We start from the raw sequence: 25,299 nt of genomic DNA, 5'->3' as shown, positions 1-25,299 counted from the left end.
TTGGCATAAAAGGACACAATTTAAAACTATAACTTTTATTTTTCAAGAATTTATTGCTTGACAGGATACTCAAATAAGAAATATTAAATTTCCTTAATCCGCAGAGTTTCAAAGAAATGCGTTCTGCTCATCAGAGGAACGATATTAGCAAATGAATATTATAGTGAAGGTATAAATTTGTTGGTATTTGCATAAATTGAAACTACATTATATGAAAACCAGTCATAAATGCACTAAAACTTTTTTTTCTTGCATTCATAACTAGTTTTCATATAACTCCTTAAAAATGTCTATTGAATGATGCATGGGATTTTGTGTGTTCTATGTAGTGTGTAACTATTCTGAAGGAGAACCAGAGAATCCCCAATTCGACTGGACATTTCATCTTGTTGATGAGTTTTTTGTTTTTATAAGGTAATTCTCTAGTGCCTTAATTGTAAGATGTGTGACTTGTCCAAATTACAAATTCTCTCTAATCAAATGAATTAAAACAGATTTTGTTTTTCAAATATACCTCAATTACAATTCTAAAGAATATTTTTATATGTATTTTGTATGGTTGAAATATATATAAAAGAAGTTTTAACGAAACTCATTGAATAACCAATCTTTAGTATAATAATAAATATTAGCAGAACCCTTGGAAATTTCACGGTAGTTGAAAATTTTTTAAACACATTATCAATAAAATGAATAAAAAAAATGTAAAAAAAAAACAAATATCGACGAATTTAAAACATCTTTTTCAGCAAATTCAAAAAAGCTCAAAATAATTTATTTATTTGAAAGCTAAAAAGAATTTATTTTAAAAAGATATTTTTCAATGAAAATTCACCACATTGTTTTGTTTTTTACTTTTTTTTCTGAATAATTTTTTAATATAAATTATAAAAGAAACAGATTTCAATTCACTTGCACATTTTTTTTAAATTTTAAAAAGAAACTATAATAAAAAAGGCTTACAGTCTCCTCTCAACATGATTTTTTTTAATTATAAAATAAAATAGCCACTTTGAAACCATAAACAGACAGCCATGTTTTTTTTATGTTTTTTTTATGTTTTTCTTTTTTTTTTTTTTTTTTTAATTTTAGGGGAGGAAATGGTTTTAATGATTTTTAACTGATAGAGAGCGACAGAAAGGGGGGTAATTCGTTTCTCATTAATTAATGTTTTCAATGATGGTGTTTTGTTTTTTGTTTTTTGTTTTTGTTTTTTTGTAACCCTGGACGTAAGGACAAGTAAATTAATACTTAGATTTCAAAGCGGTGGATATAGCACAGACAAATCTATGAAACAATAAATTATTTGCTTACAAATCATATGTGTAGAATAAAAATTGTTATCATTATAGAAGAGAGAGAGAAAGAAAGAGAGTGAGAGAGAGAGGAAGATATAGAAGAGAGAGATATATAGAGAGAGGAAGATATAGAAGTGAGAGTGATAGAAACCATATAAAATAAGAACGAAGGTCGATAAGCCATTAAAGTAACCTAAGCAAGATAGAAAATGATCGAAGCAAGTATGAAGTGTACTGTATAAAGTGAGAGTGGGGGATGAAGGGGTCAAACCACATACAATGAAAGAGGGGGAGAGTAATAGATAGAAATATAGTTAGAGATGGGTCACTTGGTGAGTTAATTGCAAACTATGGCAAATTTGAACAATTAAAAAAAAAAAATCTTTCTTTTTTCAAATTTTACCGAATCCCCATAACTGGCAAATATTTTAGCATGTTAAGTTTCTGAATTTTTGAGCTGAGGATTAGTTATTCGTATTATTTGGATTCTTGGGATTACTTTTCTCATTTTGAATGTCATTTCAATAACGTTTCGGTCGATGTAACCTTCGACCTTCTTCCTTGTATCTTATCAAACTCGTGAATGTTTCTGTCAAACTCGGGAATTTTGACGGAATTTTGAATGGCACCTCTTAATTTAATTCACGGCGGTAGCATGCTCTCATTCTGTCAGCCATGACTAGACAGAGGTCTTAAGTAATTCGCAATTGTATTTTTTGTGCCCCCCCACACAGCAAATTGAACCTTCAACCTTCAGAAGAATACCACTTTTACAACTGCTTTATTTTTTTCAAGTAATCTAACCACTGCGCCACGGGTTATTACAAACACTCAGATGTAATCAAACACAACAAAAAAAAAATGAACACTTACTTTGAATTCACGCCCTTGTATATCCCGAACGACAACATCTTTGTCATTCTGTGTAACTGCGCTGACAGGATGTTCGAGTAAGACTTTGTCTGAAATAAAAAAAATGAAGCATTACATTTGAAACAGTTACAAATAAAATAAAGATTTATTTTCTTTTACAAATCAATATCCATGCTAAGCGATTTGGCCACAAACTGACCAATCAGCTTGCAGCGCTCATTGATTCCATCCGTCTGATCAAAGCATCAAAGAAAGAGCTCTCTCTCTCTCTCTCTCTCTCTCTCTCTCTCTCTCACTCTCTCTCTCTCTCTTCTTCTTCTTCTTCTTCTTCTTCTTCTTCTTCTTCTTCCTGCCCCTGTCCACTGGGTGTTCCAACATTGACGATTTTCACTCGCACATGATCATCCAAATGACCTTCAACTCTCCTTTTTCTTCGTCCAGACAGAGTCCAACTTTCAACCATCTTAATAAACCTTTCATTGTTGTTCTTAAAAGAGGTTTTGTTTTTTATTCCATGCTAGAAACTCAAATAAAACTACTAAAATTTCCTTAATCTATGGAGTTTCATTACAAAGTCTTGTAGACGGCCATGGAAGATGTGTTATGCCAGCTCAATTATCCCTAAGTGAAAAAAAAAACTTTAGCAATTCAAAATAATCTTTATTTTTCGACTGCTTGCAAACGGATTTTTCTGCGGACATGAATTACACACATTTTAGATTTTTATTTTGGATTTCTTTGTCAACATCATAAATACTTCTTCTTATGGAAATATATGAAATATTAACTCTTGTGATTATTTCATCTAGAAAAAGCTTAACCATTCCATATCCTTTCAACTGCATTTTTAATCTTTGATTTTTAATTCACATTTTCTTTATTTTTCATTTCTTCCCCATTTCATGAACTCTTTGCACTAACACTTTTTTGCATTCATAATTAGTTTTCATGTAACGCTGTTTCAATTCATACCAGTACCAGCAAATTCATAGCTTCACTATAATATTCATTTGCTAATATCTTTCATCTAATGAGAAAAATGCATTTCTTTGAAACTCCGCAGATTAAGGACATGTTATACAACATGCCAGCTGAAATTTAAAAAAAAAACGCTCGGCGAATGGAAAAGATATCCAGAAAAATCGGGGAAAAAATAACTCTGTCGTGTTCAATCAGACGTGCTTGAATAATGACAGACTGCCAAAATATACAAATATATATATATATATATATATATATATATATATATATATATATATAAAGTTACAAAATATATATGGCGATTAAGCTATGCCAAAATATACAAATATATATATATATATATATATATATATATATATATATATATATTTGTATATTTTGGCATAGCTTAATCGTCATATATATTTTGTAACTTTATATATATATATATATATATATATATATATATATATATATATATATATATATATATATATATAATTGATCGCCTATACACTATTTTTATTTGAATTTTCGAGAAACTGCTTCAGACGGCGATCTCATTATTTACGTGCAAAAATATAAGTATTTTTATTAAAGAAAAACAATTTTAAAATAAGGTTCGCTGGCCTTCTTTTTTTTTAGTTCATATTGTCTAATAGGAGATAACTTATCTTCGTTTTGATTCAAAGACTTTATTTTCTATAGATAGTTCCATAGTTCATAATCTATTTGTGGTGTCGCTTTCGACACAAAGTCGGTTTTTAATATTACATTTTACTTTCTTCATAACATGTATCCTAGATTGAGATTAACATAAAAATGCCCTGTTTAGAAAGATGTCTCTTTGTCTGCCAGAGGACAAAACTACATCTATTTGTATATAAAATGGAAAGGTAACAAAACAAACAAACAAAAAACTGGCAGTGTCAAACCGTCCTCTTGTTGATAAAACGCACGAAAGTCTTTTTTCCTTTCTTTTCTCAACTTGCAATAAATCCTCGTGTATTCGATATTATCTTCCACCGTTCGTTCTCGTTCTAAACTGTCCAACAAAAACTCAACTCAACCCCTGCTTTAGAATTCATCCCATTAAACAGTAACCAATTGAGTATATATGCAAATTAATGACATACCAATGAGCGACCTACAAAATTACGCTTGTCTTTTCTTTTCTACATTTTCTGCCGGCTAAGCAAACACGAGGTCGTTTGCGAGAGTGATGATTTCTATTGCATCCCCTACTGCTATATCACTATCACATAAATAGGAGGGAGATGGTGATCGCCTTCCACGTGTACTTCTATGCAGAATTGGACGTGTCACTTCCTTGTTTCCATCTTCCTCATCAATACCGTCATCACCACCGGCACATTTCACAATTTCCTCTTCTGATTTCATAGACAGCATTTCTGAGCTTATCTGAAGGGGCAGTAGAGGACCAGGATCATCATCGAATTGTATGTTTTCTTCCTCATCGTTCTTTGAGGTAGAGGAGGTACAACAGAGGCGGACATCTTTCACGTGACGTGGGACACCATCGACCAACATAGGCTAAGGGCTTATTTTTACTATTCGTCCACTGCAAAACCTTGTAGTGCACTGAGCATTTGGTGGTTTTACCCAAACACGATCTCCCACTTTACATGGTTTGTCGGCAATTCTAACCACTGATGGTGTGACATCTATCCCTTTTATATGCTGTTCATAGCGGTAAATCTCATTGATGGTATTACATCATCCTGGAGTGTCACATTATACCAGCACACAACTTCTGGAATCGAACACTGCGTCCTTGCTGCAATTCTTTTGACAGTTCGGTAACACTGCTCTGCTATGCCGATACCTTCAGGAAAATATGTACATCGGTAATGCATTCTAGCCCCCAATTCAGGTATGAATTTCTGAAATTCTTGACAAGGAAATGTAGAGGCATATTCAGTCAAGATTTCAAGCGGGGGACCACATTAAAAAAGATGGATCTTAACTGTCGCACAATGCTCGATGTATCCTGTCATGTCAACAGACACCATATCATGAAACGCGTTGGGCCACAGTCTGTTAAAGTCAAGAAATGTTTGTCATCATAATGAGTTATATCCCTACCTATCCAACACCAGTTTTCCTCCACCTCAAGCTTCCCTTTTTGTTATCAGGATGGTGCTGGATCAATTCGCTTACACTCTTCGCGTGAGTGTATTGCTCCCTTGATCGATACCTTCCAGGGTGCCCACTCTTTTGATGTATTTCACGGATTTGATCTGGTGTTAATTGATCTATTAAGCCTGAGTATATCAGTTGCGGAGGGTTAGATACCTGCTTTATTATATCCATCCATCTCTTTGGTAACATTGCAGACATGTAAAGAGATAAGGCGGCCATTTTTATTTCTTTTTCTTCATTTTTCGTCCACCCAGATTTGTACAAGTTGCACAACGCAGGTTTGTAACAACTATCTCAGACTGTTGTCTGAGATAGTTTAAGGTCCCAACGTCTCTTCATGTGCATTTCCTAGCTTATAAGGATTTGCAAAATATAAGTTTTTTAAACAACATACCTCCTAAATATTTGGCAATTGCATTACTAACTTGTTGTGAGCCGCCAACTAATTTACGTTCCTGAAAAAAATAAAATAAAATAAATAAATAAATAATAATAATAATAATAATAATAATAATAATAATAATAATTTACATGAAGAAAGACACTATAATACAAATACACATGAAGAAAGTTACTATAATATCAATAACCGTAAAAGTAATGAGAATACTACCAGAAACTTTAAAAGAAAAAAAAAAGAAAATAAAATCACAGGGAAGGGCAAGACTATGCAACGGACTTCAATAATGAAAACAGCTGAAATTTTAAAGAAACTTTTCAAATATTGAAACCCAACCCACATAAACTATGAACGCTAATCAGCTACATAGATGTCGCAATATAAATTTAAAAAAGCATGGAAAGAACACTACGAATCTGAAACTACAAGAAATCTAATAAACCGATCCCGTCCAAAAAAGACACACAAGATAATTATTTCAAATATTTAATCGTTGATCTAAAGAAATGCATGTGAACAGACATGAGATTAAATGAATATGGTGAGATATCAGTTTATTTCATTTTTGATTCAACTTGTTGGAAATATTCTGAATAAAATGTTTGATAATTCGCATAAATGAGTTTATTATAATTTATGTTGCTTTTTGCACCCTTTAAGCAAGAGGAGAGGTTCTATATAAACTCTCACAAAAGAACTTTCAACAGAGAAGGAACTCTCAAATATTGGAGGAAGTTAATTTTTATTAACAAAAAAAGAGGGGAAGAGCACCTCACCTCTGCTAAACTGACTTTCTTATACAAAGAAAACACCTTCCAGAACAGCAGTTTCTTGGAAATCACACAAGAAACCGACCAAGTATCCCTTTGTTGTATTTGAAATTGTAATGACTATTTGATTGAATGTAATAATTATTTTTGTTTGGTTTGTCACTACCTTTATCCCCAAAAAAACGATTGTTCTTAAACAAAAGTGTTTTTGCCTTTAATGCACAAGTTAGATATAAATATCCAAATAATTTTTAACAGCCTATATCGAGATCCAACATTATTACAGTATAAATGACTATACTATATTCATTAGGATATCACACAGACCTGCAGGGACGGTTAAAATCTTAAAAAGATCTCTCGGTTGGAATGATGGCGGATGAATGTTTGGAATCCGGTAGAAAGCCCCATACCCCAGCTTCAACAAACAGATACGAAAATTGAAAAAAAGAATTCAACATTAAATAATACAGCATTTTGGTACATATCTCTAACTCAAATATTTAACTTCTAATGGAATTCTTCATAACTGGTTAATTTAACTTAATGTGGAAAAAAGCCATTTTAAAACTTTTTAGTTTTAACTTCAATTCACCACAAACAAAACACACTGTTACAGAGACATAAGGGGCTGCTGTGAATTAGGGATGTGATTTATGGGAGCAACTTAAGTGAGAAGTGTTAAATATTGGCAAGTATAATATTTCTTGGTTTAGGATTACAGAAAATAGAGTTCAGTCGAAGTCAGCTAAATGTGTACTCGGATGTCAGTTTGATCTCCTATGTACCAGAAGCGGATATGACATCACATAGCTAAAGGGGAGGGGGTGAAAGAGGAGTAGGCAGTCAGTTAGACGTCTTGGAGCAAACTGCATGAGTTAACAATAACTTAAGATCGATGATAAACTATGATAAATATCAGTATCCCAGAATGTCTGCATAGTCACTGGCAGAAGAGAAGGCAACACTAAAATCTCTATAAAAAGGTCCTTTTTTTTCAAATTTGATGATTTATTTGTATCTTTCTGTTCTTTTTTTTGTGCGTTTTTTTTTTTTTGTGTTCTTTAATTTTCGATATTTCTATCACGGGAAGAGTGGACGACATGAGATAGAATTTTATTCTGCTGTTAAGATAGAAAAAACTTGTATTTTATTTCGTGGTGAGACATTTATACCTTCTCTGAGAAGAGGAGGAAATTCAACATGTAGTTGAGCATCGAAATATTTGTTCACATCACATTTAAACTCCTGCATGTTACTACAGCCGAAGAAACAGGGATCAAGGAGAGAATTCTACAGGCAAGCGGTTCGAGTAGAAAACCTTCCAACATCTAAAGACCTCTATCGTCGGGTTAATCGGGAGTATTTACGTTGAGAGGGGGGGGGGCAAAATTGCAGCAAGTTCCTCATTCCGTTGAAGTGTTTGTAAAAGAAGCATAAGCTAACAACTTTGCGGTGAGGGGACAGAAATTCGAGCTTAAATGACAGTGTAGGACCTATAAGATTAAAGGTTCTTTTTTGGACACTATTCAAGAGGGGCGACTAGTAAATGTTTATAGCTGGGGAGGGGTCGTCTATTATTTACCTGGCCGCCATTCGTTGTACTAAATATTCGATTGGTTCCACCACAACGTTGGATGTAATTTAGAAACCATAGCAGAGAGCATTCATATGGTTCAACAGTAACGTTTACATTGACAAACATATCTGCAAATCTTCGACAAGTTCTGAAAAGAGAAAGAAATTATATTAAAACTAGCGGAAGAAGAAAATACGCTTAAATTGTGATATTTTAATTGTTCCATATTTCGTATATATTACTAACAGGGGAGGGAGAGGCTTTGCCCGGTCGCAAAATACACTTAAATATGATATTTAATTTGTCCAGATTTCATGTATATTATTATAGAGTCGGGATTTTAAAAGTAAAAGAAGAAGTATTTGGGTACCATCAGCTGGAATCGAAAACGGAAGCAAAATTGTAGCATTTAAAGCTGGTGACGTTACCACTGTACCAATGTGACACGCAAATGAACTGATAAAAATGAACTAAGATGAATGTACAAAAAGTATAACGATTTTTTTTTCACTTTTGACCCCTTTTTGACCCTTTAAAAACTATTTCATCTGGCTAATGACCCATAAAAGAACGATCCATAAAAAATCCAATCATTTGAGGCCCCTAGTGCCACTCTGCAATTTTTAGTTTCGATGAGATAGAGTTTTAAATATGGAGATAGACAGACGGACGGGCAGACAGAGAGATATATAGCCTTTTATATATTAGAAAACGAAATTCAAATAGAAAGAAAATAACAAAAAGCAATAGCATTAAAAATGGAAGTATTATATCTGATTATATTTAAAAATTTTAAGTATTATATATATATATATATATATATATATATATATATATATATATATATAAGTAGGTTGTAGTTTGCTTGAAGCATTGTTGAAGAAAATTATAAGGTAAAATTAAAAGCCAAGAACAATGCGAGATTTTTTTTTATATAGAGTAAAATTAAATGAAAACAAAAGAAATAAATTTCTTTTTTTTTGTTGTTTGTTTTTTCTTTTTCACACAAATTTTAACTCTAAACAACAGTAATTTTTTTTTTCTGTTGTATTCAATGGTGTTATAAATCTCAATATATTTCAGACTTATTAGTCCTTTTTCAAGAGAAGACAGCGGAAGAGTGTTCAAAATTGGAAAAGCAGCCGCAGAGTTTGCCACGTGATACCGCGAAATATAGAACAAAAAATGACGTTAGGAGAACGTTAAAATAAATCAGTTGATGTTTGAAATACTTGTTGCGTTTGTGAATCAAGGGAGATGACTATTCAAGCAAGGTTTTTTTTTCTTTTTCTTTTTAATTATTGTTTTTCTTATGTTTTAAACTTATATTATAAAAGCGGAGCTCAATTCCAGTCTATTGTTTAGTGTGGGAGTATTTTTTGAAATAATTAAAGATTCGAGTCATTTTTTGTTCTATATTTCGCGGTATCACGTGGCAAACTCTGCGGCTGCTTTTCCAATTTTGAACACTCTTCCGCTGTCTTCTCTTGAAAAAGGACTAATAAGTCTGAAATATATTGAGATTTATAACACCATTGAATACAACAGAAAAAAAAATTACTGTTGTTTAGAGTTAAAATTTGTGTGAAAAAGAAAAAACAAACAACAACAAAAAAAAAGAAATTTATTTCTTTTCTTTTCATTTAATTTTACTCTATATAAAAAAAAATCTCGCATTGTTCTTGGCTTTTAATTTTACCTTATAATATATATATATATATATATATATATATATATATATATATATATATATATATATATATATATAAGGCTATATGCCTCTCTTTCTGCTCGTCAGTCTGTCTATCTCCATATTTAAAACTATCTCTTCTGAAACTAAAAGTCGCAGAGCGGCGCTAGGGGCCTTAAATGATTGGATTTTTTATGGACCGTTCTTTTATGGGTCTTTAGCAGTTAAAATAGTTTTAAGGGGTCAAAATTGAAAAAATCGTCATACATTTTGTACATTCTTCTTTTATTATTTTTAATATTGTATTTTTAATTAGATTATATGCTTTTCACGTTGGTACAGTGGTAACGTCACCAGCTTTGAATACTACAGTTTTGCTTTCGGTTTCGATTCTAGTTGATGGCACCCAAATATTTTTTTTTTACTTTTAAAACTTTTGACACGAAGACAAACAGTTACAAAATATAGATGGTGATTCCTTATTCATTGGACCGGTCGAATGTTGATGACGTCAGGAATTCACATTTGGTATCTACATAGTTTAAGCTTCTACACTTCGCTTCCAAAGGGGCAGCTGGCCATTGACTGCCAACTGACTGACTCTCCTGATCTCTGCTGACTGACTAGCAGACTTAACTCTCTGAAATTTGAACATATTGAATTCTATGGCGAATCGTCCTTTTGTTATGACGTGAGAAGTGTGTTTCCCAAACGTGACCAATTCACGTGGCTATACACGTTTGTCCAAAACATGCTTCTGCAAACAAAGAGTCCTCTCCTAACCTATTTTTTAACCTAACCTATTTTTTTAACAATGTATTTTTATTTTGTATTGTTTATTCTTTTTAGCTAACATTTTTTAATATTCAGTTTCATAAAAGAATGAACAATCAATTATTTTTACAATATAAACAATATCCAACTATTTAATTTGATTTATGTATTTAGTGCCAAGAGAAGCTTCCCCGCCTCCGAAAAAAAAGTTCTCTAATACATTTCCCAGCTGATATATATATGTGTGTGTGTGTGTGTGTGTGTGTGTGTGTGTGTGTGTGTGTGTGTGTGTGTGTGTGTGTGTGTGTGTGTGTGTGTGTGTGTGTGTGTGTGTGTGTGTTATAGAAATTAGACAGCCAAATAACGATGTGTTTTTTGTTAATCATCTTAGTGACTAATACTCCATGGACTACTAGTGTGTGTGTGTGTGAGAGAGTGTGTGTGTGTGTGTGTGTGTCTAAGATTTCATATTTTCGTATTATCAATAGACAGCTGTACGTTTTTCTATTATGAAATGTAGATTGCATTTTCTTATCAATTTAAGTAATAAAAATCATACACACCACACGTGTGTTTTTAATCTCATCACTTCAGTTAATTTAAAGATCGTATTTGTTTCGTGCAAGTTATTTCAATCTGATCTCCATTGAACCATCTATGAAAAGATGAATATGTTGAATGTGCCGGGCAGTATCAAATTGCTTACAGGCTAAGGATAAGGTAGGGTGTTTGACACTAGGTTTAAGAGAGCCCAGATTTCAGGGAAATGATAGAATATGTTTTTATTGCGATATTGTAGAAAAACTTCATGTCTCAACGAGGTAAAATAGATATTTGGGCAACACAATATTTGCATTTATGTACACAAGATCATTATAGCCATCTGTGGAATATGAAAACCGAAATTGAAAACAAAAGATAACGAAAGATTCATAGATGCATATCAAGCAACAGCCTATCCATGGAGGTAGATAATCGAATTGCTTGTTAAGAGAAAGAAAGAGATAGAAAGGCACCGTGAGAGAGAGAAAGAGAGAGAGAGAGAGAGAGAGAGAGAGAGAGAGAGATGGAAGGAGAATAAAAGAGATATGGATTAAGAGAAAGTAGAGGATAAAGGATTTTAGAGAGAGAAAAAAAAAGAAATAGATCAGAGGGAGAAATGGTAATCTCTAAACGACAGAGGGTGAAATGGTAATCTGGCCTAGAGAGAAGGAGAAACCACAAATTGATTTAAAAAAAACCGTTTATTTTTGGCAAATAAAGAACTTGATTGCTGGCCGTTGAAGAGTATGCATCACTTTTGGACTTTAGCCCAAAGGAAAGGAACATGCAGCATAGATTGAATTCAGTACACGAGTTTAAAGTGTAATTCAAATCTTGTCCGTTTGATGCTTCACTAGGGCTATCAAGGGTATTTTTTATTGTAACGCCATCACTAGATGGGTTTGCTACCACAGCTTAAGAGAGGCCCATCTATCCTCGAGAGAGCGAAAGACCATGCCAGTTGCTCAACCTGGTATTTTACCTCGTCTAAAAGCACATCGTCTTCTCAAATGGTCATCCATCTGGTACTGGCCAAGCTCGACATTGCTTAACTTCACTGATCTGGCGAGAACCAGTGTGTCACCATGATTGTACCATAAAAACTGATCCTCTAAAAGAGCTAAGTGGAAAAGCTCTGCCTCCTTTGACTTAGAAACCATCTGAAAGAATCCAAGTTGAAAAAAATCTTGCATCTTAAAACCATTAAGAACCCAAAGAATAGTTTAACTTTCCTTTGCACAAAATGTACTTGCAAGATCTTCTGAATAAGTATTCTCGTTTATATGACTATGATCTCTGAGTTATCATTGATTATTGAATTGCTTTGATTAGAAAATACAGTTATTTGTGTTATATACTGGTTGGTATGGCGGTGACGTCTATTTTATTAGCACCCAGCCTGTATTTTCACTATCCGAGATTTTTGAATATCTCGATAGATATAGAGATAGTTTGTTTGACATTGATGCATATATGTTTGTTGTAAGTCGTCTAGTGAATGGAATGACCGCTGCTCATTTATTAATGAATAACGAGACGATTTGTTATAAAACAACTTTGTTTATTTAATAAACATTTATATACACATAATCGGCGGTAGAGGTGGTGGTGGAGATAGTGTAGGTGGAAAGGGTGTGGTTGCGACCGTGACAGGCAGTTGAGCGTCGCCTGTCCTTCCCTTCCTGCTGTCACTCTGACTGAATTGATTCTTGTTTATCATTGCTTTTTATGAATTTTCCCGTTAACCAATTTACATCATCGACCCACATTCTGACGCTGTTGATGTTTGCATTTGGTCTTATTTGCGGCCGACTTACGTCATCTTATTCCCGGGTTTCATTTTTGTCGGTCAGGGTTTAAGTTCATCCGAACTTTGCTCTATTCAACGTCTGACCGATAAACCGACTTGTGTCATAGGACCAGGTCATCCATTTTTTTTTTTTTTTGATGGCCCGGATTTCCAGTTCATTCGCACCTCCCCTCTCTTTTACATTTGCAGCACTGACAACCAGTTCAGATTGCATGGAGCGAAGCAATATAACAGCGACACTAGAGCATCTACAAAAAAGAACTCAGCCGACCAAAGTGAAAAATGTTGCCACCCAGACTTAGGGTCTTGCTCGTTTTGTGCGCTCTGAGCATCAGAGCGGTAGTTCTAGTAGCAAGTGCCGGTTATATTTTGAAGGATCCATCACTAGACGAAGATAAAAGTGTAGCCACGGGGACTTAGGGTTAGCCTCTCCATTTGGTTCCGTGAAGAGTGGAAAAAAAACAGCCCACCAACGTGGTTGTAAATATCCAGTGTATCAGCAGGTACTGTGAACATTTACAAGAAAGAACTGTTAGAAATAAGTCATAGATCAGCTATTGTGAGTATGCACTTTTTACAGCTACGTACTGAAAAACAGAGCTGTTAACTCTGACATAGTGATATCAGACAAATGGGAGAAAGTAGCAACCCTAGTAGTAGTTAGTGTATCCAATGGTCCTGGTTTAATCAGAGCGAAGAGGTAGACGATAACGAAATGCCAAGGTCTTATGTACGACACAAAAAAGAAAGTGGAATCTCAGGAAGTAATTATAGGAGCAATAGGATTTATGAAAAAGAATTTCAAAAACTATCTGGCAGACATACCCGGTGAACCAATTGTAAGAGAGATACAAACAATTGCACTTAAAGGGATAGTTACAATCTTAGAAAGATCTCTCGGTTGGAATGTCTAAAATTGCAGGTGGATGTCTGGCATCCGGTAGGATGCACCATACCCAGCAAAAACAAAATGATAAGAAAATTGAAAAAGAGAGAAATAAAACGAGGGCAAATACGCACGCATAATGCTGCATCGCTTATTAGTAGGGCTGTGACAACAGCATATTCTTTTCATTCTTCTGACTCTTGAGTATATATCCAATACAATTAGGCACAGTTAATCAACTGAAAACCACATCAATCTACATAAAAAAAACATATAAGATATTAACGGATATATACTCAACAATCAAAACGAAGGAAAGAATATTCTATTATCACAGCCCTACACACATAAACACACTAACAAAAAACAAACATAGACATACACACTTTTTGTGTCTTTTTTTGTCGTTGAACTTGTTTTAAACAAGAACTTCCAACTTTTCTAACGAACTATTTACTCATTCCAAATATGCTCCGCGTCTAAATTGTAAAATTGTTAATGTATAAACATGTTTTGTTCGTTGACTTTATTTCCTTTCCTTTCATTAACAATTCAGCATTTTTTATTCACAATAATTTTTGTCCAGTTTTCTCATTCGTCATCTTTATAACGTTATTTTCTTGTCAACACACGAACTTGGTACATTTACAAGGACGTCTATATCCTATCCAAGCCTGGATCGAGGTAACAAAGAACTCATTTAGTTGTGTGGGGGGGGGCGTGTGAGTGTGTGTGTGATACTAGATCTTAGTAACATCTACAAAGACATCTATATCCTATCCAAGCCTGGATTCAGGCTACAAAGAACTCATTTAGGTGTGTGTGTGTGTGTGTGTGTGTGTGTGTGTGTGTGTGTGTGTGTGTGTGTGTGTGTGTGTGTGATATTATATCTTAGTACATCTACAAAGACATCTATATCCTATCCAAGCCTGGATCCAGGCTACAAAGAACTCATTTAGGTGTGTGTGTGTGTGTGTGTGTGTGTGTGTGTGTGTGTGTGTGTGTGTGTGTGTGTGTGTGTGTGTGTGATATTATATCTTAGTACATCTACAAAGACATCTATATCCTATCCAAGCCTGGATCCAGGCTACAAAGAACTCATTTAGTTGTGGGTGTGTGCGTGCGTGCGTGCGTGCGTGTGTGCGTGCGTGCGCGCGCGCGCGCGTGTGTGTGTGTGTGTGTGTGTGTGTGTGTGTGTGTGTGTGTGTGTGTGTGATACTATAACACAGAGTAGATAAAGGAACTCCAAACGTTGCTAGCTATCTGGTCCCTAGTGATTATTTTCTCGGTTCCACCTATTCTTACCAAACTTTGATTTCAATATCTCCGATCGCTCTCAAGAGACCTTTGAACTGCCAACCGTCATCTACTATCCCAAACTGAAAATCTGTCCAAACTTTACTACTGACAGTCGTGTAACTCTCGCTTCCCTTACTTTGTTCTTTAGTCATTATATTCCATGAGCGATGTTTCTGACAAAGAGGGAAGAATTATTGTTTTCTAGGTCAGAATCTATACCATCTGACATTGGCAAGTTTTTGACATTGAAGTAGTATTTTTTAGCTATTTACATAAAGTGGATTTATGCCTATCTGGAGTGTTTTCCATAAAAAACTAACTCTGACTCCTAAATTTATTGATCCAAAATCAGAAATTTCATATCCACTTTTTTGTCTTAGACACCGCCACAGTTGATTAATAGAAACTCGCTACTTCTGCACTTATCCTAGCAGTTGGGAGTGGTTGATTGGAAACAGACCACTGGCCATGAAACGTCTTAATGTCTCGAGAGTTCAGAAAGAAATTGGCGACCATCCCATCGTCTTTTTACCAGTCTCACTTCCTAAACTTTTTCTCTGCTAATGGATCATTTCTTCCCATTTCCGGAGGTCTTATCTAGGGGAGAGAGAGGAGACGGCCATAGTATCCCAAAGTTATTAAAGCCTTCTATTTATTATGAGAATGTTTCGAAAATTTCCAAGATAAATAACTTACGTGTATCGGCAACAGGAGCGCTGTGCATTTTTTTAGTAATTTAGTTTTTTATTTAAACTTTTTTTATTTCATTATCAAATTAAATTATAAACTGATTTTACAAATTTTAATATGAAACATCAAATATTTGTTAAATAAAAATAAAGAATTTTTTTTTCTTTTTTTTTTTGTAGGTTACGTTTGACTGGTCCTGAAACCAGAATTTAATGTTTTGATTAGAAAATCAATTAATATCATAACGTCTTTACTATAAAACAATCCTTGGGTACGGTGATTTCTAATTGGTATAGACATTTTACATGTGAATTGGATGAAGAACATGTGTAACGCGAATAAACAGAGGAACGATGGCTGTCATTTATATAGAGAGATAGTGTTGAGACGAGTAATCAGAATCAGAATCAGAATCAAGAATCTAAAAAATCGGGACTTTTTGTGGCATCAGAAAAAATGGTGCCTATTTTCCCATGCTAAAAACGCTTCTTTTATTTATTTACTTTTATCTTTTATTTATATTTTTGTCTTTTTTAAACTTAATTTACCATTGCTGTTATTAATGATACAATGATGAATATTCATTGATTTTTAAATTAGCAGTAAAACTAAAATTTATAGAGCACAGACCTCCACACAAGTGTATTTTTACATTGCGAAAATATATGCATATATAGGTTTATAGGATAATTTAAACATTAAAATATGCTCTATAGCTAAATATTTAAAGATTTAAATGGGAATTGGAATCGATCATTGTATCAGAATCAGGAATATAGAATAGAATCGGCAATTTATTGAAATCGGAAAAATGTTGTTATCGGCCCATCATTAATAGACAGATGTTTCTCCTTACTTGGTCCAAATAACTTTATCATAAAAAGCTTTCATTGTCATCGTGTCCCATTCACGGGCTTTGGGGGCTTTCCATGGTTCTGACACGGGAATCTGTAAAAGAAAGAAATAAAAATGGCCGGATTAGTCACAAAATAAATCTTGTGTAAACGAAATGGAGAAATTGCACTCTGATTTTTTTTATGGGGAGGGGATTAAGTTATTGTTTATATTGGTTATCTTCAGACTATTGTCCTTATAATATTTATACTACAATTCAAACAATATTTGTTCATTAACACTTACAGTTTTTGTCGTATTTAAATACGATTGTTGCCAATAATTTACACACACACACACACACACACACATATATAGGAGCCTATTCGTGACCACACACACACACACACACACACACACACACACACACACATATATATATATATATATATGTATATATATATATATATATATATATATATATATAATATAAAGCTGAACGTGTGTGTGTGTGTGTGTGTGTGTGTGTGTGTGTGTGTGTGTGTGTGTGTGTGTGTGTGGTCACGAATAGGCTCCTATATGGTTGACTATTTTAAAAAACTGATTACATATAATGATAGATGTATCGAGGATCAGGAATGGGTATGTTTGATCTGGCAGAACGGTGGTTCATAAAAATTGTCGGGTCTGCGATGGAAATAAAAAATTAAAAAAAAAAACGTTTACAAGTGTTTTTGATATAGATGTACATAAGAATACTTTGATAAGTATGTTTCAACTTAAATAGGGATGGTATAATAAAAGTGTGGGGTCTGCGTACGCGCCTGTACTCCATAGAAATATGGCACAAACTTTAACAAACACTTTTCATATCTGTTTGCGTAAGTATACTTTGATAATTATGTTTCAGTTTGAAGAAATATGGTATAATAAAATTATTGGGTGTTCGTTCGCGCCTGACCTACATAGAATGTAAATATGTCACAAAGTTTAACAAGGTTTTTTAAAAGGGTGAGGGTCCACAATAACACCTTAACTTTAATCTTAATTCACGTTAGCTTTTATTAATTTTGGGGAGTTGAATCATATTGTGTCGAATATAATCATCTCATAAATTCACGTTCTTATTAAAGTGAAAGCAAAAAAAAAAGTCGGAACTTTAGACAATTCTCGACACAAATTTTGCATAACTCTGTTTTTTTCCTTCTCCGCTTGCACACGGCACTCTTTCGAAAATAGATAAATAGATAAATAATAAAAAAGAACGTTACTTGTTATCGTGTCAAAAGAAGGAAAAAAATCCTGCTCACGTGATTACGTGTCTTTTTAAAAACATTTACATAACCTTTTTATTTTTATTCATATATCTGTTTAAGCGTTTTTTGTTAGTGTGCTAGAATGAATTCAGTTGATTACAACCCTTTCTGCGTGTTCTTTACATTACAATAGTACAACCCTGAATCCGACGGCGCAATACTACACCGTTCAATACTGTAAAACTGAAACGAAGCTCTTCTGCTTGAAAAGGGCGCCATTTTCTTCTTATTCATATTTATATCGATTCTTTGCTTTAAAAAACTAAAGTAATTACGCCTTTACTTTTTTAATATCCCATTTTGCTGTTTCGGATTATTTTACTGAAGTAAGTAAAGCTTCATTATTTTTTAAAACTGTTTTTGTTTCTTTGTTTTTCGATATTTCGTCGATATTATTTAGTAAGAGTGTTTAATAGAAAAGCCAACAAACGACTACCCTAAAAAATAAATATACAAGAAATAACTGTTTCCATCGTCAATAAAAGTTCAGTTCATTTTTTTTTGTTTGTTTTGAAATAGTTTTTAATGCTCTTGAAATAATTTCAGCGAACCGAAATTAAAACGAAATTTGAGGCGATAACTACTTAAATGAGTTTTTATATAAACTACACATGCCATAATCGAATATTCCTCAAGTACAAAATAATGGAAAACATTAAAAATATGTTTATAAATATTCCTTACGTTGACTCTCTTAAATTGTTAACACAGAATGCTCAGGTGTCCCTCCTTCAAATTGTAAACCAGGCTCTCCATTTCAAAGTCGCTGCCATTTTGATTTTTTTTAACTGTTTCGTGAATTAAAAAAAAAATTTTTTTTTACAAACTACTTAAAAATGCAAACCAATGAACTTTTCTACCATAAAAGTAACTTTTACTGACAACGGTAACAATTATTTCTTGTATATTTATATTATTATATATATAACATTTTCTCTTTGTAAGGAAACATCATTTTGTTGGTCACTCATGGCTACGAATGGAAACAAAGTTGATATAAAAAAATATATTTTCGCGAAAATTATCTTTACTTTCATCATATTTTACTTAGGGTAAAATATTTGAGTATCAAAACCTATCTTTTTACAACCCCTCCTTTTCATAACCTACCATACTTTCATCAATCACAGTCCATTTTATGTAGGCTGTTTTTGAACCCAGTCAACGACGGGTACTTCTGCTAGTATATATATATATATATATATATATATATATATATATATATATATATATATATATATATATATATATATATATATATATATATACTAGCAGGCCATCCGGCATTGAGCGGTTGTAAACTACGCTTAAATATGATATTTTGATTAATGCAGATTTTGTATTTATTATTATATTATATCATATCATATTATATTATATTATATTATATTATATTGCATCTAATATATAGTAATGATTTTAAAAGTTAAAAAAAAAAATCACTCGTGCGCCACCACCGAGAATCAAAACCAAAACGTTTAACTAACGATTTACTTTTTCCTTTGGCGTTAATGTCTGAGTTATGAAGACATGTTTTCTGCAAGTCTAAAGATTAAATCATGAACTAACAGTTATTACGTTATGCATATCCGTAATGCCGTCATTTGACTATAATTTGGCAAATTTCATTTTTTTAATTTTCAGACTTTTGCACCGATTTTCTCCGGCTAAAACACAAATATAAAATTTCGTATGGGTTCGAATACCCTACATATGAAGTTTCATGCCTGTAGAGCAAAAACATACATATATATATACATATATATATATATATATATGATTGTTGAGCTGGATTAAATCCGACGATATGAAATAAAATGTAGGTGGAAGGACCTGGATACTCAACGTTTCGCCCGATTTATGCGGGCTTCTTCAAGGTCAATGACCATCCCTCTTGAAGAAGCCCGCATAAATCGGGCGAAACGTTGAGTATCCAGGTCCTTCCACCTCCATTTTATTTCATATATATATATATATATATATATATATATATATATATATATATATATATATATATATATATATATATATATATATATATAAGGGGGTAGTCACCAACAATGTGTATTTTTTAACATTATTTTATTATTCCGTGTCTTGGTTTTTCATTGAGAATTATGTTTAGATCATTGTAATAATGTTTTTAAATCATTGAAATCGTTTTTAATGCATTTCAGACGTTCTGTGAAGCGTCATCTACAGAAATATTATATATATATATATATATATATATATATATATATATATATATATATATATATATATATATATATATATATATATATATACACACGCATACATAAATATATATATATAGAAAGAGGTTTTTGTTTACGATAACCTTTTTACGCAAATCTTACGCAAGTATAAATCATGTGAAATAACTGCATGAATATGATTACACGTAATAGTTAACTAAAGATGATCATCCCATCAGAAAACCGAAAAATAACTAAGAGGGAATTAATTAAAATGAACGTTTAAAAAAATATGCAAATTAGCTCAGTCTTTTGTAGATGAATGTAATTCCATGACCCATATATAAAAAAAAAAAAAAAAAAAAAAAAAAAAAAAAAAAAAGCAAAGTTGTATTTTCTTTTTAAATAAATAGAAAAAAAGATGTTTAATATGTATATCAATACAAAAATATAACTGTATTTCGGGCCGGGATCAAAGTGTAGTATCTGTTCTGCAGATGCTGCACTAAAGATAATTTGTACCAGTCAATGGAGGAGAACCTCTCTATACTGGGACAATTATTATTTTTGGTAACCAGGGTGCCCCCTTTTTGCCTACTTTTAGGGGAGCTGGTTTTTACCCCACATAAAAAACGGCCTTGTGCCTAATTTGCTTTGGTGGGGAAGCAAATAAATACAATATATATATATATATATATATATATATATATATATATATATATATATATATATATATATTCAGGTTGTAAATGTTCAAAAGTAAGGACTAATGAATACAACGAGGTTGTTAGATAGTGCTCGATTTATTATTTATTCGAGGGTAAACAGTTACATTTGGTCGTTACAAACAGCTATCTGTTTCAGTCAATGAGACTTCGTCAGGCGACCCTGAACCATTCGATGCCATAAAAAAGAAAACACTAAGCTCTTCCCAAAAAAAAAAAAAAAAAAAAAAAAAAGCTATAAAAGTTGCGAACTCTCTAAAAAAGAAGGATAAAAGTGGAGAAATCGAATTACTACAGCTGGATTTATAGACAATGTACAATATAAATTTGGAATGATTAAGGTGGGTCGTATTTTACCAGAACAGTGGATTGCGTTAGTGGGTGGGAGGAGTTAAAATAGTCTGTTTATAAGTTAATTTTTGTGTGTCGAAAAAAGTAGTTTGCAAATGTGTCCGTTGACACAGCAAGTTGCGTGTCAGAAAAAGTTGAAAGTTAGGGAGGAGGAGAGAACACAAAAAGGACTATTCGGAGATTGGAGAAGATAAAAAGGAACATTGTAAAACAGAATAATTCCGTGCTATTCAATAACATTTGTCTAAATGAGAAAATGCTGCCTAAATATACACAATATATGCATATAAATATGCATGTATATATATATATATATATATATATATATATATGTATATGCATGTGTATATATATATATGTATATATATGTATATATGTTTGTATATATATGTATGTATATATATATATGTATATGCATGCGTGTATATATATGTATGTATATATATATATGTATATATGTTTGTATATATATATATATATATATATATATATATATATATATATATATATATATATATGTATAATTTACCTTTGCAGACTCTACCAAACTCATCCGCCAATTTTTGGTCTAAACACTTGAAATGTTTGATGTAGGTTACTTGGACATGAGTCAAACATTTTAATATATATATATATATATATATATATATATATATATATATATATATATATATATATATATATATATATATATGCACATAAAGTTATGAACAGTACCCCGAGTTGCGCTGAACTGCTAGCCATATATTTGTAGCTGTGTGAACTGCAACAGCACCCTGTATCGATACATAATTATGATCGGAATAAATTGCTCCAAGCTATGGCAATACTTGGTGTCACAGAGTCTTGTGGTAAGTATAAACATTGATATTTTCATCAGCTTTATGGATTATTAGCAGGCCGCTCGGCGTTGCCCGGTTGTACAATAAGCATAAATATATATTTCAATTCATACAGAAATTGAGCCATGTGCATGCGAGTATTATGTTTTTTTCTTCTTGTAAGTAAAAAAAAAATACTCGAGCTGAAATCGAAATCAAAACTAAAAGACAGTGAAAGAATCAAGTACGATATCCATTAGACCAGCATGACACGTATTTTAAAAGTGTTTTCACATTACTTATTCTTAACATAAGTAATGTGCAATGTGAACTATTCACGCATGCGCATTCGTGAAACAGTTAGCAAACAGATAAAAATTCGATGACTTCCACGTACTAATTTTTAAAATCTGACTCCTTAGCAGCCCTTTTTTCGGATGAAAACGGATTAAAAAGTTTTCCACGTATCTGAATACGCTATATATCAAATCCCAAGTCTGTAGATCAAAAATTTGTTGAGTATATAGGTTGAGAATTGTCCTCTCACACACACATTCTCACTTTTATAGGTATACTAGCAGGTCGCCCGGTATTACCTGGTCGTAAAATACGCATAAATATTATATTTTAATTCATACAGAAACTAAGAAATGTGCATGTGAGTATTATGTTCTTTTCTAAACATTTCTCTTCTTGTAAGTAAAAAAAAAAAAAAAAATCGACGATCCCCACGTAGCAATTTTTCAATTTTGACCCCTTACAAGCCGTTTTTTTTTTTTTCTGGATAAAAACCGATTAAGAAGTTTTCCACATGTCTAAACACCCTATATACTAAATTTCAAATCTGTAGATAAAAAAATTCGTTGAGTATATAGGTTGAGAAGTGTCCTCACACACACATTCTCACTTTTATAGATATATAGATCATATATATTTTTTTCTATCAGAAGCCACAATACGAATAGCCATCACTTGTGCAGAATGTTTTGTTTTGAATGTCTTCTACAGTTCAGGTGTTAACTTTGCGATAAATCTTTCATTTATGCCGTATTTCTACAGTTCAGAATAGCATCGACGATGAAGATCTTTTCATTTGAGACGATCATTACAATGGAAGACTTTTTGACGTTTCTGAATTTTTTAGATGAGGATTGGTTAGATGAATTATTTGTATTCATCGGACTACTGTTCTCATCTTGAGTATGATTTTCACAACGTTTCGGTCGATGTAACCTCTGATCTTCTTTGGGTGTATTTTGGCGAACTCGAGAATTTGGACCGAATTTCGAACGGAACCCCTTATTTACTTCGCGGAGGTAGCATGTTCTTGTTCCTTCAGCCATGATTGCATAGAAATCCTGAGTAATTCACAATTGTATTTTTCGGTCGCACTGAGAATCCTGTCTAAATTCCCGAGTTTGACAGAAACGCCTTCAGAAGGTCGGAGGTTACATCGACTGAAACGTTGTGAAAATCACACGCAAGATGAGAACGGAAGACGTTTTCTTGAATCATGGAATAATTTTATCATTTTTATTGCACCTTTCCGATCTTTTGGGTTTTTTCTTTTTCATTTCTTTGTGTCAACAAGTGTTTTTGGTGGGGTTTTTTTTTCATGTAAGATTTTAACTTCAATCCATATTTTACTGCATTTTTAATGATTTTGCTATTATACCTTTTTGCCATTTTTATTATGGATTTGGTTGGATCCTACAAGATTTGAGATTTGAGAGTTCTAATAAAAGCTTTGGCGCGTTTTTATTCCTCAACTTCCAGATTTTCTCATAAAAGTTTTCTTCGTAGTCATTCTATCTTTACATTGAACAATCTTTAAGGACACTCCAAATATTCTTGAAATTCCGTTTCTTCAAACACCTGGAATGCTCAGCAGAAGGGAGGCCTCTCTTCAGAATCCAACAGTAGTTAGCCATTATGACTGCATCCTCGCGACCCTAATATCTGGTCTCCATCTGTATTCTTAGGATCGCATCCTCTGAGGATTGAATTCTCAACCTCCAGATGAATATCACTTGGAGTTGAATTTACCTACTATTTTATCCGTTACGCCATGGGTCCTTACAGAGAATACAACTACGAATTACTTAAGACTTCTACAGAATTCAACAGAAAAAAATTCGTAAGTTCGACAAGATATATAAAGGCCAGAGGTTACATCGGTGTGAAAGTAACAATGGTGATGAGAACAGTAGTCTGAATAATTCAAATAATCCAAATTATCAAGCAACATCTAAAAAAAAAAAAACAGAAATAAAAATATTCAGATCATATAATGAAACGAAACGTTTGTTCTACTCACCTCGTCCGCCATTTTATCCATCAATCTGAATAGATTGTTCATATCAAGTTGAGCCAGAAAACTCAGCTTTGGAAAAGCACCCCGGAATTTGTGAGAAACTCCCTAAAAATAAAAGTATAATTGCTAAGTACAATAATACAATAATAAACAAACATGTTACGAAATCGATTTAGAAATGAACGAAACAGTTTGAATGAATAAAAATAATAAATTATTATCGATGAAAAAATTTGCTTAACATCATCAAATATCACTATTGTTCTATGACTTGTCGTATTTTCTTGACGGTGTTTAAAATGGCTATCACTAACTAGAGTTTTGGGTTTTTAGTAAACGAAAGGAAAGAGATAGAAAAAAGAGAGGAAAAGGAAAAAGACGAAAATAGATTTCAAATTTTATTTAAGAAATTTGATATGGGCACGAAAAATACACTAAAAAGAAAGTGTTGCAATTATTATTGGCATAATATTAGGTTATGAGCACAAAGATTTGGCGTTAGAAACGTAATTTAATCTCTATAATAATATGCTAAGGCAGAAGTCGCTAAACTACGGCGCGCAGATCAGATTCAGCTCGTCTAAGTCTTTAATTTGGCCCGCAGAGCTCTTATATAAAACTTAAAAATATTCATAAAAAATATTTGAAATGTAAATGTGTGAAAATAGTTTGATGTTTTTTCTTTTTCATATTATTTAGATTCTTCGGACTACTGTTCTTATCTTGTGTATTATTTTAATACCGTTTCGGTCGATGTAAACTCTGGCTTTAAAACTCGAGAATGCTTCTGCACTGAATTTCAAATTAAATTCTTTATTTACTTCACGGGAGTAGCATGTTCTCGTTTCGGCAGCCATGACTGGATAGAGGTCCTAAGTAATTCGCAAATGTATTTTTGGTCGCCCTCGCCGAGGATTGAACCTTCAATCTTTACAACAATCAAGATGAGAATAGTAGTCCGAAAAATCCAAATAATACGAATAACCAATCCTCATCTCAAAAATT

The 25,299-nt window shown here is 32.7% G+C and overlaps 1 protein-coding gene across 2 annotated transcripts in view; it reads right to left on the bottom strand.

The window, feature by feature from the left end:
• LOC145247567 (amine oxidase [flavin-containing]-like) overlaps positions 1-25,299 on the bottom strand; it is a 128,441-nt gene that overhangs the window by 71,905 nt on the left and 31,237 nt on the right. For both annotated transcript variants that reach the window (XM_080109413.1, XM_080109414.1), the window contains 5 exons: positions 24,298-24,399; positions 16,592-16,683; positions 8,050-8,191; positions 5,689-5,749; positions 2,172-2,260 (listed from right to left, as the gene is read on the bottom strand). In XM_080109413.1, coding sequence (XP_079965539.1) covers positions 2,172-2,260; positions 5,689-5,749; positions 8,050-8,191; positions 16,592-16,683; positions 24,298-24,399 — 486 coding nt within the window. The remainder of the gene's footprint in view (positions 1-2,171; positions 2,261-5,688; positions 5,750-8,049; positions 8,192-16,591; positions 16,684-24,297; positions 24,400-25,299) is intronic.

This window comes from Euprymna scolopes, chromosome 25, assembly GCF_053919585.1.
Source record: "Euprymna scolopes isolate OS-2025 chromosome 25, ASM5391958v1, whole genome shotgun sequence".
Classification (NCBI taxonomy): Eukaryota; Metazoa; Mollusca; class Cephalopoda; order Sepiida; family Sepiolidae; genus Euprymna; species Euprymna scolopes.
The sequence above is the reverse complement of the archived record's forward strand: the minus strand, read 5'-3'. Positions and strand labels throughout refer to the sequence as shown.